We start from the raw sequence: 14,508 nt of genomic DNA on the forward strand, positions 1-14,508 counted from the left end.
GGCCAGAGTCGGAAGAGCCAAGACCCCATGTTCCTTCCTCCTGTGTTTGTATCCCATTCAAACCAAAATTTAAATTCTAAGCCCTCCAACCAACTGAATGGACCCCTCCTCTCAGCCCAAGGCATTCCAATGTCAACCTCAAACACTAGTTCAGGCCGTCATGGGACATGGGGATCAGGAATGCCTCATTATATCCTCTTCCCATTGGAATTCAGGCACAGCTGGCCAGCATTAACATTAAAACAGAGTGCTTAAGGCCAGGTGCGGTGGCTCATGCCTGTAATCCCAGCACTTTGGGAGGCCGAGGTGGGCGGATCACTTGAGGTCAGGAGTTCGAGACCAGCCTGCTCAACATAGTGAAACCGTGTCTCTACTAAAAATACAAAAATTACTTGGCGTGGTGGTGCATACCTGTAATCCCAGCTACCTGGGAGGTTGAGGCAGGAGAATCACTTGAACCCAGGAGGTAGAAGTTTCAGTGAGCCAAGATTGTGCCCCTGCACTGCAGCCTGGGCAGTAGAGCGAGACTCCATCACAGAAAGCAAAAAACAAAAAACCCAAATCCTCTCTTCTCTCAACATCCTCTCTACCACTTCTCTGGTCTACATAGAAAACTCGTTTGAAGAGCTAGTGTTTTGAGATACGACTTGGGTTTTTGTTTTTGCATCTGAAGAATCCTGAATTATCAAACACCAGAAATGCACAAACACAAAAGAACTTGCTGAAAGGACTTTATATGAGATGAGGAAACAAAGTTGATGGCAAAGTATAGGACACACAACAGTTTCCTTCTAGGTCATAAAGCAAAGTATGAATATATTTCTCTCTGTTCTCGTCCCTCAGAGGCAGCAGAATCTGTGGTTAATACCCATGACAGTGCAGGTCCCATAGGAATATTCTGTTGAATAACAGGACCTTCTGCAATGGCAAGTGAAAGCCCTTGCTGAGCCTGGGGACACAGAGAGAGAGCATTAGAAATTGAGCACCAGGGTCAGCAGCGGGCAGTAAAGAGAATCTTCAGGAAGTTGCATGCTTGCTGACATGTAATGCTGGCTGCATTACAGCCAATAGCATGATCGCACCATCAATAGGAATAAATACGCAGAGCAGTGTTGGTCACACACAGGATTAGAGACCCATTCTGATATGCTGCACTTATCTGCTCCTGCCCTGTCACACACATATCTGAATGCACCCATATGACTGTCTCCAGTTTCCAACGGTTCCTATAAAAGTCAGATTAAAAACATTTCTTTAGCAGCTGGATGTGGTGGCTTACGCCTGTAATCCCAGCACTTTGGGAGGCCAAGATGGGTTTATCACAAGGTCAGGAGTTCAAGACTAGCCTGGCCAAGATGGTGAAACCCCGTCTGTACTAAAAAAAAAAAAATACAAAATTTAGCCAGGCTTGGTGGCTGGTGCCTGTAATCCTAGTGACTTGGGAGGCTGAGGCAGAGAATTGCTTGAACCCAGGAGGCGGAGGTTGCAGTGATCTGAGATAGTGCCACTGCACTCCAGCCTGGGTGACAGAGCGAGACTCCATCAAACAAAACAAAACAAAGCGAAACAAAACATTCCTTTAAAATTAGGCTCTCTTCCTTGAAGTAGAGACTCCTCAATACATTTCTACATGGCAAAAAATTAGAAAATTTCATAGACTTATCATAGAATTAAAAAATCTTTAGAGAAAAGTCATGCCTTGAATATCACTGATTCTTCCTTTTCAGTACAAATATAAAGTAATTGAGGCTTGGGGAGGTGATCACCTAAGAGAAAGAACCAGCTGTTGGATCTAATTCTAGAAGTGCTTGGTTTTCCTCTCTACACTCCTAACTCTGCAATGCTGGTGTCTCTTACCCAAAGCTCTAAGACTTGAGCTTGCATCCTCTGCAAAGGAGACAGCAAAGTCCTGGTCATTTGCCCCACGCTGCTCCTGGGCGTCAGCCTCATAAGCTTTTGCCTGGAGTGGCTCATCCTCGGCTTGGAGTGGCTCAGCCTTGGCCTGGAGGGCCACGAGGAGAACAGCAGTGAGGATGGTGAGGGTTCTCATGGCTAGGGTCGCTGGAGGAGAGAGAGCAGGAGCAGATGTGTGGGGAGTGAGGAGCCAGCCTGGATTTATAGGTCTGCTGGGAGAAGGCTCAGGGACAGATGTTGCGGTGAGACGGGGTGTGCATGTGATTGGGGAGCAGAAGAACTACCCTTGCCCTCCATGTCCCTTTGATGCTCCTTTGTTCTCCAAGCTTCATTGTAGTGTGAGGCTGTTTATTGAGTGTCTGTTCTGGTCCCAGCTGATAGTGATGATAAGAACAGTGTTACATTGTTCTGTTTTCCATCTGCTGGAATATTTACTTCTTAATATGCAAAAAAAGGAAACAACAGTGCTTTCATTGAATAATTTCAGGAATCAAATGCCTCTTATTTTCTGAAGGTGGGGCTGGCCACTCTCTGGAGGTCTAGACCTTGAGGCCAGAGCTGGATCCCGCTAGAGTAGAGAGTTAATTCATTGCAGGATTCAGGGGGCATTTCTGCCCTCATGAAGGAGGCTTTGAGATTATGGGGTGAATAGGCTCTTGTGGGGCACAGTGTGGAGAAGATAATGACCTTATCAGCCTATAAGGGAAAAGAACTCAGTGGGATACTAGGTAAAGAGTTAGTAAAACTAAAGCCAAAAGATTTATTTCAGGAAACCCATGTGATCTGAATGTATCAAGTAAAATATGTACTAGGTATTTCTCTCCACTTTGAGAAATATCGAAACAATTGACATGCCCACAATCCCCCTCTGAAATTTTATTTTATTTTTAATTTTAGAAAATGTTGAACTGCCCACAAGGACCATTCAAAGGGTAAAAGGAGTAATGAGCCTCCATCCTTGCCCCAGCCCTGCAGCTCTGCTCCAGGAAATCTCCACTTAAAAATTAAACATTGGTTTGCACTTTGTTTTTTCTCCCTAATGCTGTAATTTGAATATGTTGTAGCTCAAAACATATAGAACTCTACCATTATTTTCTTAGTCTCTTGTTTCTGGTCTTCTATTCAGGTATTTTATCCATTTTGAGTTAAGTTTTGTATATGCCAAAAGAGAAGGGTCCAGTTTTATTGTTTTGCATGTGGAAATAGTATTCCCACCACCATTTATTGAAGAGACTCTCCTGTCCCTATTGTGTCTTCTTGATGCCATTGTCAAAAGTTACTTGACCATATGTGTTTGGATTTATTTCTGGACTCTCAATTTTATTTCACTGGTATGTGTCTGGTTTTATGCCAATACCATATTGTTTTTTTGATTACCGTAGCTTTGTAATATAATTTAAAACCAGGAATTGTGATGTCTTCAACTTTGTTTTTTTTTCTCAGAATTGTTTTGTCTATTTGGGTTCTTTCACCATCTCATACAAATTTTAGGTTTTTTTTTTTATTTCTGTGAAGAATGCCATGGGGATTTTGATAGGAATCGTGCTGAATCTGTATATTGTTTTGTTTGGGGTAGACATTTTAACAATCTTAATTCTTCCAATTTTCAGCCCAGGATATTTTTCCATTTATTTTTACATTCTTTAATTTCTTTCACTATTTTTTTTTCATTTTCAGCATGTAGATCCTTCACCTCCTTGTTTCTTCCTAGGTGTTTTATTTTTTGATGCTATTGTAAATGGAATTGTTTTCTTGATTTTTGTTTCAGTTTTGTTAGGGAATCTATGGGCATTTAAAAATGCATTTGTTCTGTATTTATTTGAATTTTGCCTACATTTACCCAGCAGGAGATGACCATTTAACTAACATCTAAATTTCGAATTAAACTTTCCCTCTCCAACCCAAACTGTAATTGTCCATTGTGAGTTATAGCTGTCTATGCCTCTTTCCCCAGTAGTTCATGGGACAGGCAATAATTACTCTATCACCTGGAAATCCTACCCCGGAGCTGTTACTCAGATACCCTGATCTAGCTAACAGGACAAGATACTTCTGTAAATAAGTGATCTAATTTGTCTTGACTTAAAGGAGCATTTTGGAATTGTATGCTCTATCTTTGGAAACTAAGAAGTGTTCCCAGCCTATTTTAATTGAAATAGAAGATAATGCAGACCAATCCCCATGGGCATTGGTAAATGTTTAGACAGATGGGGTGCAGGAAGGCTTATCAGGATCCATATCGCAGCTTGTAAAGTCACCACAATCACCACGCCAACAGACGGAACGCCTGGAAGTAAACAGAACTTCTAGAACAGTAGAACATCAAAGGGTGTCAGGGACAAGGGAACTTCAAGTAGTTCCTTTCCCTCTCTCTGCTTACCTTCCTGCCCCTAGAGTCACATACATGCAAATACTGAAGCACAAGCTCTATTTTGAAGAGCCCATTTACTCTAGGATCCAGCTTTCAATGATCATGCACAAAATCGAGGCAGGTATATCTCCCCCTTGTTTAGCCATCAGGCTCCTGCAAGAGAAGTAACCTCCCTACCGTGACCCGCAGTCACGAGGACCTCATCTCTGTTAACTGCCTTTCTTGAGTTAACCCCACCCCACTCCCACATGGAAGCCCTAATAAGAACCAAGCATCTTGGAGATGCCACCGAGATGAAGTTGACTTAGGCCAAGGGCTGTCTCTGTTGTCCTCAGTGGCTCCAGCATACCTGCACCCTGAGATGTTGTCACACATCAGACGCTGACCTAGCAGAGCCCATACTATCTTCCAATAAAGAAGAACCCGCCCTTACAGAGAACTGGGCGCGCAGCACTGCAGTAGCACCTTAAGGACAGCAGGTGGCACTCCTGCCCTTAAACAGGAGTTTACCCAAGAGAGACTTCAAATGGGAGCGCTGTAAAGTGCTGTTCAGCAAACACATTGCTTTCTTCTGCACCCCAAAGTGTACATATTACAACATTAGTTCAGGGGGCACAGAATACACTGCTGCTGGTTCCGTGTCAGCGGTAGCTGCTGGCCCTGGAAGGCTGGCCTGCCCCGTCTCTAACCTAGTGTCATGATGTCGTTCCCCCTCGTGCTGGCTGCGGGGCTGAGGACCTGAGTCTGGGGGCCTCTGCTCTTTCTCCTGGGTGGCAATGCTCCTGTCCCTGCCTCCTTCCCAGTCTGTGGTGGGGACTCGACAGCCAGGGCAGGTCAGGTTCTCAGTCTGTGCTGAGGTCTCACCTGGGCCTTGCCTCTGTCTCCCCCAGGTGGCTCCCAAACCCCAATTAGAACAGAGTGAGTCTGTATCTCGTGGTCCCTTTCACCTTTCTTTCTGGGCTGCACCAGAACCTTGGCAGAAATCAGTGGTTTAAGCAAAAAATGTTGCTACATGTAAAAGTCTTTGCAACACTTTCACTTCCACCCCCACCGACCCTGCCCCCAGCACAGTGTCCTGGACTTGCCACCAGTGTCAACTCTGAGTGTAGACACAACTGAAACTGTTCCTTCATACACATGCAGTTAAGCTTTCAGACACTCAACAAGAGCCTTGACACCCTCAAGCTGGGGTAAATATCCTGGGGAAGCTATGGGCGGGGGTGCAGGTGTGGGTGTGAGAGGAGAAAGGCCTTCAGCAGCAGCGAGGATATTCCCACACTCCCTGAGGCTGTCTGGTGACCCCAGCAGACACAGTGAGTGTGGACCTTGGGCAGGGCCCTGGGACATGGTTTTGACCCAGTGTGGAAGGGCAGTTTTGGAACAGAGTGTGTGTGTTAGCGTGGGGTAGGGCGGGGGCTGCATGGGGGTGAGCTCTGAGAACTGTCCATCTCCCAGCCCCTGAGAGTGCACCGCCCTGTCCCTCCCCTCAGCCTTTTGTCCACCTCCCTGCAGGGAGGGTCCTGGTGCTGCCTGTGCCACACAGCAACTCCCGGGCCTGCAGATCCAGCTGGGACAGGCAGGAGCTCCAAGTCCCCTGCCCTTTGTCCGCCTTTCCCAGCCACCTCTCACATGCTGTCTATGTGTCTGGTGTTGTTGCCTGCAGCAATTTTTACAAATGACTATGAAAGAATAACTCTCTTGGGCTGTTTTAAAATGTGGTCCCAATTCTTGGACTCTTCTCCCACAGAAAGGGAGGTTTACTTCTTTCCTGTTGCATCTAGGTCGGGTGACATCTTCACCAATAGAATGCACATGACTTAGCACCATGCCGTTTGCTGGGCCCAGGTGCTAAGACACTGGTATTTTTCACTTTCACCGTCTTGGATGGCGCTGCAGTTGGAATATTTTTGTCCCTCTGAAATTCATATATTGAAATATTAAACCACCAGGTGATAGCATTAACAGGTGGTGCCTCTGGGGAGGTGAGTAGGTCCGGAGGGCATCTCATGAATAGGATTAGTGCCCTTATAGAAGAGACCCCAAGGAGCTCCTTCATTCCTTCCATCAGGTGAGGACACAGTGAGGAGGTGCCATCTATGAACAAAAAAGCTGGTTCTCAGCAGACACCAAATCTGCTGCCACCTTGATTTGGACTTCTCAACCTCTAGAACACTGAAAAATATATCTGTTGTTCATAAGCAACTCAGTTTATGGTATTTTTTTTTTAAAATAGTGGCTCAAACGGACTAAGAGGGCTGGTCACTTGGGGGCCCAGACACCGTGTTGTGAGGAAGCCTCAGCCTCGCACAGGAAGATGAACTGAGGGCACCTGCGAGGGTGAGCTAGAGAACACAGAACAGCCAGCTTTCTGGCAAAAACCAAAACTCTGATTTACAGTGTTTCTAAGTTTCTGTGGTTAGAATCCTCCCAGCTCTGGACAGTTTAAAAAATGTCACACAAACCACCTTTCTCATGAGCCGGCATGATCTGGCCCCAGCGCATCACAAGGTCCCATCCCTCAGCCCTGTGAGAGCTCCCAGCTGAGCCAGCACTGCCTGCCACCTGTGCGCGAGTGTCTCAGCCCTGAGCTCCTCAGATCCCAGCAGAACCTCTCCTCTGAGCCAGGCCCAAATTGCCAAGGTATGAGTGAAGACCTGATGGTGCTGTTTCAATCCACTATGTTTGGGACATCTTTTCATACAGCAGTAGATGAACAGAGGGCATTGTCACAGTCTTGGCGAGAAGTTGGACTTGTGCATTTCTGCGTGTGTAAACTTCTGCTTCTCTAAAATATTGGCGAAGTAGGACTGAATCCTCTTACCTTATTCCCAAAGTGTCACAAAGAGCCCATGGTGGTGGGAGCATGAGATTGTGGACTGTTTGGAGTGACCGAAGAACCCTCTCACCCATTCTTAGTTTAAATTCTTCCCGCTGGGAGCAGGGGTGGTGTGGGAGCCAGGTGGAGTCTCAACCTCTGCCCTCAGTAACAGACTCAGAGGAGGCCATAGGACTCAGGAGTTGGCTGAAACAACAGGGAAAGAAGTGGGGATTTTCTCTAGGAGATTAGCTGCGAAGGGCACAGAGAGATGACCATGAATGACATGGCTGTCACCTGGGGAGAGATCCCAAAGTAAGATCAAGAGAAACAAAGGGGAAAAAAGGTAAAGACAGCAAAGTAACTCATGCTTTGAGTCCTTGGACCAAGCATTTCCTAAAGCCAGAATTCCTAGGTATGGGAGTGAAAATGTTGACTCAGGGCTGGACAAGGTAGCTCAGCTTGTAATCCTAGCACTTTGGGAGGCTGAGGAGGAAGAATTGCTTAAGGCCAGGAGTTTGAGACCAGCTTGGGCAACATAGCAAGACCCCTGCCTCTTAAAACAAAATGGTGACTCAGCTTGACCTGATTTCTAACGTTTTACTCCAAGACTCCACTAAGATGCCTGAAAAAGATCAAAAATACCAAACTCGGAGAGCCTGAGGCAAAGACGGTGCCGTGCACAAGGACAGGAGATGAGAGCAGATGACAAGTGTCCCAGTGCAGCTTGAGAGCAGATGACAGGTGTCCCAAGAGCAGCTTAGGTATCAGGCTCCCTGGTGATTCCCATGCACAGCCCTGGGGAGAACAGCCTTATTGATGCTGATCAGCAGTGAAGGAGGGACGGGTACATTAGAGGCTGGAAGGACAGCGCGTGAGTCAGGGATGGGGAGCTTCATAGTTGATGTTCAGAAATTGAGGAATTCCAGGTGGTGGCAGGAGCTAGTGGGTGGCCATGGGGTGGAGGGCTGGGACAAAGAGGGGGTGGGGTCACTGTCATCCAGGAGGAAAAAGCACTGAGAGGCCGGGAGGGTGACCGGCCAGGTAACATTACAGTGAAAGACCGTTTCCCATAATCTTAAGTTTCTTAGTGAGTTGAGTGGCTTTGAGCAGCAAAAGGAAAAAATACACAGGTTGAGGAAAGAGAATAAGTAGTTGTCTGATGTCTTCCATTCTGGTCCTGCTTGTAAGAAGAGTTCAAGTTCTCAAACAGAGAAACAGAAAAGGAAAAAATGCCTGTCTTGTATTAAAAAAAATTCAGAAGGCTTTTAAGAAATGTCAAGGAAGTATTTATTGAACACTGTTGAAATAAGAGTCAAAATGCTGCAATAGGGTGAGCCGTTGAACTCAACTGTCCTGAAGCCCAAGGCAGGAATATGTAGACCCTGGGTTAAGCTAGTGGAAAAGTTCTGGTGGTTGTTGGTGGGGAAGTTGAGCAGTGTGATTGCGCAATCTTTGTTTGCTAATTTATTAGGAGATAGGCTCCTATCTTCCCACAGAGACAAGGCTGCTATCCCCTTGAGTAATTACATTTATAGGGATGAGGCATCTGACTTACTCTTTATTGTTCTACCACTCCAGTGATTCAAGGTAGAAAATGTCTTGTATGTCATCAGTAAACACAGAGTGCATCCAAATGAACGTTTCTGGGTCTCACTTGAGGCCGAGCAAGTTGCCCTGGTTGTTTGGAGACCCTCACACCTCTCCCTGCATTCTCCGTCCCTAGAGTTTGCAGCTGTCATCGCCCACCCTAGACTGCAGTAGCAGAAGCCACATGTGGTGCTCCCAGTGTGTCTTTATCCACACAGAGGAGCAGGGAGGCTCCGTCCTCATCTGGCCCTTTCCCTTGGATTGATGGATGCTTCTCAGCACATCAACCTGCATTCTACTCCATCCTCCTGTGTTGCAACAGCAATTCCTCTTAATTCAATGGAAGTTGACCTCCTCCTGCATAGCTCTTGCCCTGATTCTACATTCTCTACCTAGTTTTCTGCTTTAATCATTCTTTTAATCTATTGAAAGTTTAAACATCTTTATGTTTCAGTTTAAGATTCACCATGAAATCTATCCTTGGCATTCCATGACAGAATGGTCTTTTCCTACTTCCAAAAGTCCTAATGCTTCATTAAACCACATTTTACCCATCATAGTCTCCTATATTTTAGTCTTTTTAATTAGTTTTAATTAGTCTTTTTTAAGGAATGCTGTCACATGGACTAGACACACGGGCTGCTTTACCTCTGTAGGCTTCAGTATTTTTTTTGTAAGCTGCTTAGGAAAAACAGTGCAATTTTGTATCAATATAAATTTTGAGTACAATTAATTAATTTAGTTGAAATTAATTTATTGATCATGTGCAGTGTATTGGGTGGTCATCTATGTACTGTGGTAAGATGATGAGGAAAACATGCAGTTTCCCTCCCAGTGTTGGGAGACAAATGTTCCAGAGAGTAAATGAAATGCACAGATGTGAGATAGCTTACAGTTCTACAGTTAAAAATAAAGAGAAGAGGGGGATAGAGGTCACCAGGGGGAACTAGTTGTAATTTGAAATTAAGAAATCAGCAAAGTCCTCAGTGACAAAGGGAAGTTCTAGCAGAGACCCCAGGATCTAGGGCGCAAGCCAGGTGGACTTCTGGGAAGTGCAGAAACCGCGTGATGGAGTCAGCCCGACTCAGTGGACGGTTAGGAGCAATATGCAGAGTTACAGCAAGAACTGCGTGACTTCAAGTCAGTGGCGGTTGCAGGAACCCAAGGAAGACTGTCCACCTTTCACATCCTGAAACCCAAAATGTCACCTTCACCTTCGATACAAGGGGAAGACCTTGGACCATTTCTTTGTCAATCACAGACCCACTGTGTCTTCCCTGGGACGTGTATTGGGTTCCCCAGCTGTGAAGTGTCTCACTGGGGTGCCTGGACCCCTGAGCTGCCTCTTCAGACAGGCAGAGCCTCAGTCTGGGGCTGAGACCTGCTCAGAATCTGCATGGGGTAGATGTGGAGAACTCCTGCTTCCTTCTCCTGGGCTCTGGGCATTGTGGGTGGTTGTTGGTGGTGGTCACAGCTGTGTCTTGGCCCATCAGATTGTTTTGGTCAAGAATGGGGAATAATCCTACTAGAATCACTGTCCCTTTATTTGCAAACTGTAGTTTCTCTGTCACTCTTGGAAGTTGTGGGGGCATTCTATGAATGACCCTCCAGATAAGAGGAGCCATGGCTTGAACAGAGAAGGTATTTTTCCCAGCGTGTGTAGTGGATTCATAAACTGGAACTGCTAGATCCAAAATATAAGAAATCTGTGGACCAAGCTGGACTTGTCCCTGGAGCTTTGTGGTCATGTCCTCATAGGCCATTGACAAGACATCCTCAACTATTGTTAAAGGTACAGTAGGTTTCTAGGGTAGGGACAGAGAGGTGAGACAGGAAGAGAGGTCACATCACACCCCAGCAAGATGTCAGCCTGGCCCTCAGGGACACCAGGGTTAGGCAGTGACCCTGTTCTCTTGGAGGGGAGGAGGAAGACAAGCTCAGGAAGGTACAGACCCCACGTGTGCTGTGCCTGATGGGGAGGCTGCAGTTGAAGGTAGGACAGCAGGGGATGGTGTGGCCTTCCCGGGAAATGCTCTGAGCATCTCAGAGAGCGCTCCTGGTTCATTCCCTTTCCCTAGACCTGGTTTCTTGCTCACTCACTGAAGTGCAGGATGTTGTGGTTATCAGAGCCACAGCCTCCAGCAACAACAGGAATGTAAGGTTTCTGGTGAAGCTGTATTTTCCCAGCAGAATCAGGTTCTCAGCAGCTTTAAGGCAACCCAAGAGAGTGCGCGTTGCAAAGTGCAGTGGAGCATTTGTGTGTGTGCGTTTTCTGGGTGTGAAGACGACTTTATGGGTGTGAAATCCAGGTCTTAGTAGACGTGGCTGGAGGGTGCTCTTCATGAGGACATCCCATTGTGGGCTGCTGTGTTTTGTGTTCCATGCACCCCGCCTTTGCTAACAACCCATTTCCCTCTTAATTAAAGTTGTTTCAGTGGATCTCCTATAACCCTATGTCTTAAAAGGCAAATGTGTGATCTGGACACGTTCAATAAAACTCCAATATTTTGACGCAGAGGATGGTGGTTTTTCCCGAGAAGTAGTGCGGTTGTGAGTAGCTAAACTGGAAGTTGACATTGATTCTTTTGCCTAGTATATGAGAGTTGTCTTTGAGAGTGAATCCATTCAAAATGAGGCAGAATGAAAAGACAGAGCAGTGGATGGTGAGATCAGTGGCATCATTTGTGCCTTCATTTCAATTTGTGTCTGAAGCCATGGCTCCTCCTTAAAAATTCTAGATTTTGAAACTTTAATTTGTTCCAGAATATTCATGTAGGATTCTGGCAGTTGCTTTCTAGTGTCTTGACACAGACACATATCAAATTTTAAAGAGGTGTAAACAAAGAAATCTTGTTACGAGATATATATTTAGGATCAAGAAAGATGTTAAGGACAAAGTATAGGAGAAACAACCATTTCCTGTAGCTCTCAAAGCAAATTATGAGCTCATTTTTCTCTATTCTGCAAGCTCAGCGGCAGAAGCATGTGAAGCTGACACCACCGATGATGGCATTCCCAGCATGACATTGTCTTGGACAGCAGAACGTTAATCTACACGCGTGCAGCAGTATGTGAAACTCACACCACCAATGAGGCAGTTCCCAACACGAAGTTCTGTTCGCCGGCAGAATACTAATCTGCAAGAGCAGACCATGCCCCTTGTTGAGCCTGGGAACACAGAGAAAGCATGAGAAATTGAGCACCAAGGTCAGCAGTGGGTGGTAAAGGGAATCTTGGAGAAGTCACATGCTGGCTGACAGGTGATGCTGGCTGCATTAGTGCCGGTAGCACAAACAACCTTAGTAAATAGGAATAAATACACAGAGCAGTGCTGCTCACACAGGATTTGAGACTCATTCTCATTTGCTGTCATTTCTGTGCTTCTGCCCCATCAGACACACACCTGAACATACTCTTAAGCCCATCTCCAGTTTTTAAAAGTTCCTTTATAGGCAGAATAAAATATTTTCCCTATAATATCTGCTTGTTTAGATCCAGAAAGAACTGGTCAATCTGTCTCTCCATATCTTAACCCTAGCGAATTTTATAGACATACCTTGGAATCAAGTCTTTGGAGAAAGAAGACTACTTACATTTGTCTCTCTATTCAGTTTGGAGATAAGAAAATCAAGGCCCAGAGATGCTAAGTAAAGCCACCTAAGTGACATCCACCATTGAGATGTGATTCTAGAGCCCATCTCCCATCTGTCTCTCTAGACTCTGTAGCTTTTTTTGTGCTGGCCTCTCTCACCTGAAACCTGAAGAGCAGAGCTTTTATCCCATGCAAAGGAAATAGATATGTCCTGGTCGTCTGGCCCATGCAGCTCCTGGCCTGGAGCCTCATCACCTCTTGCCTGGAGTGGGCCTGCCTGGACCTGGAGGGCTACCAAGAGAATGGCAGCGAGGAGGGCGATAATCCTCATGGCTGGATTGACCTGGAGGAGGGAGAGCAGGAGCAGCTGTGTGGGGAGGGAGAAGCCAGCTTGGATTTATAGCTTTGCTGGGAGAAGGCTCAGAGACAAGAAACCTTTGACCTTCTGAGTGAGAGGAGGTGTGCATTTTGTTAGTGAGGATGCCGGCTCCTATTGGCCTTGGCGTCCCTGGAATGCTCCTCTGCTCTTCCAGCTTTCTTCACAGGAAGCTCTATGTTGAGTGTCTGTGCTAGGTTGAAGTTGATGGTGATGATGAGGACCCTGGCATTTTTTCCTGTTTTCAGGAAATACCTAATATTTCCTGGTTAAATCTTTAATATTCTAAAAAGAATGGAAACAGTGCTTTCATTCAATAATTTAAGAGAGCAAATGCCTCTTATTTCCTGATAATGGGCCCTACTCTTCTCTTCAGGTCTAAACACTGGTGCCAGACCTGAATTCCAGTGGAGTAGAGAGTAACTCATTGCAGGCTTCTAGGTCATTATACCCTCAAGAAGGGGTGACTGAGGTTATGGGGTGAGTAGTCTCCTGTAGGGGCCAGAGTGAAAAGGACAATGACCTTATCAGGCTACAGGTGAAATGAGCTCAGTGAGACAGGTAAAGACTTGTGTAAGGTTCATGAGTTGCTATGTGCATACACGTGGTCCTTTCTCTCACAGCATGTAAAAAATCAGCTCAACATGGATTGAAGACTCAACATAGACTTGAAAAGACCTGAAACCATACAACTACCAGAAGCACATACAAAGATAAAGCTTTTGACATTGATGTGAGTAATGATTTCTTGGCTATGACACCAAAGGCACAGGCAATAAACAAATGGGAAAATAGACAAGCGGGGCTGCATTGAACGCTAAAGCATCTTCATAGCAGAGGAAATAATCAACTGAGGGAAACGGCAACCCAGAAAATGAGAGAAAATGTTTGCAAAGCCTACGTGGTAGAAGGGGTAAATATCTGAATACATAAGGAAGTCAAACAACTCAATAGCAAAACGCAAACAACCTGATTGAAAAACAGACCTAGGACCTGCAGAGGCTTCTCTCACAGTAAAATAATGTTTTAAGGAGCTGTGATCGTCTTTATTGGACATGTCAAGTAGGACACGTGTGTTTGGAAGGAAACTTTTTGAGTTTCTCTATTGACTTAGCTGGTAGCCATTACCCCCAGCAGCCACCAGACGCCCAGATAGAAGTTCACAGCAGGGGCTTCACCCGCTGGGTCCCTCTGGGGTGGCCCCACAGTCAGAGGTCAGACTGGGGACACAGCTTCAATATTGAAACCTCAGTGTGAAAGTTTAAGTTTTGTGTTACTTACAGATCCTCAAGCTAGGCAGGGTGAGCAGAGAGGGCAGACAGCAGTCCTGTGTTCCAGGTCTTATGTAGCAAGAGCAGCCATGCACACAGAGGAGAGGACTTCCCTATTTAAGGGTCTTTTGGTATCAGGTGTCCTAATTTTTCAGGGTTACTTTCTATTGGGTACTTTAAATAACTGTTAACAAGCGCAGTTGAGAAATTTGGCAGAAAGCTGGAGTTCAAGCAGGAGTCCACGGAGGGACCGACCCCTCGTCTACTTTGGTCAGCCCTGGCCAGGCCCAGGAAGCAATCAACTGTGGATTCCTCATGACTCCTAAGACAATTGACCCCATGATACCTATGCTGGTGGCTGAGGCCGAACTACCTGGACCGAGGGAATATTTAAAGCCACCAGGAGAGCCTGGCCTGCATATTGTTGTATACACCTTGTGAGAAGACTAGGATCAAAATGCCACCCACACACAGATGAGGATTTGGAATGTGGTCTGAACTGACCTCTGCAGGCCCTGAGGTCTAACCATAAAAACAAATCCAAGCCATTCAGACAAGTAAGTCTGGAGAATACCTGGG

At 45.9% G+C, this 14,508-nt stretch overlaps 2 protein-coding genes across 2 annotated transcripts; both read right to left on the reverse strand.

Annotated features, from left to right (window-relative positions):
• Nucleotides 1-718: 718 nt before the first annotated feature.
• DEFA6 (defensin alpha 6) lies at nucleotides 719-2,234 on the reverse strand. The gene is made up of 2 exons (XM_004046590.5): nucleotides 1,858-2,234; nucleotides 719-949 (listed from the first exon to the last, which is right to left on the reverse strand). Exons 1-2 carry the CDS (start codon nucleotides 2,048-2,050, stop codon nucleotides 840-842), a joined length of 303 nt encoding a protein of 100 aa, XP_004046638.1. The 5' UTR covers nucleotides 2,051-2,234; the 3' UTR covers nucleotides 719-839.
• Nucleotides 2,235-11,537: 9,303 nt separating this feature from the next.
• On the reverse strand, nucleotides 11,538-14,020 carry DEFA4 (defensin alpha 4). Its single transcript, XM_019032022.3, has 3 exons — nucleotides 13,940-14,020; nucleotides 12,442-12,625; nucleotides 11,538-11,858 (listed from the first exon to the last, which is right to left on the reverse strand). Exons 2-3 carry the CDS (start codon nucleotides 12,611-12,613, stop codon nucleotides 11,737-11,739), a joined length of 294 nt encoding a protein of 97 aa, XP_018887567.2. The 5' UTR covers nucleotides 12,614-12,625; nucleotides 13,940-14,020; the 3' UTR covers nucleotides 11,538-11,736.
• Nucleotides 14,021-14,508: the final 488 nt, after the last annotated feature.

Source organism: Gorilla gorilla, chromosome 7 (assembly GCF_029281585.2).
Source record: "Gorilla gorilla gorilla isolate KB3781 chromosome 7, NHGRI_mGorGor1-v2.1_pri, whole genome shotgun sequence".
NCBI classification, from domain to species: domain Eukaryota; kingdom Metazoa; phylum Chordata; class Mammalia; order Primates; family Hominidae; genus Gorilla; species Gorilla gorilla.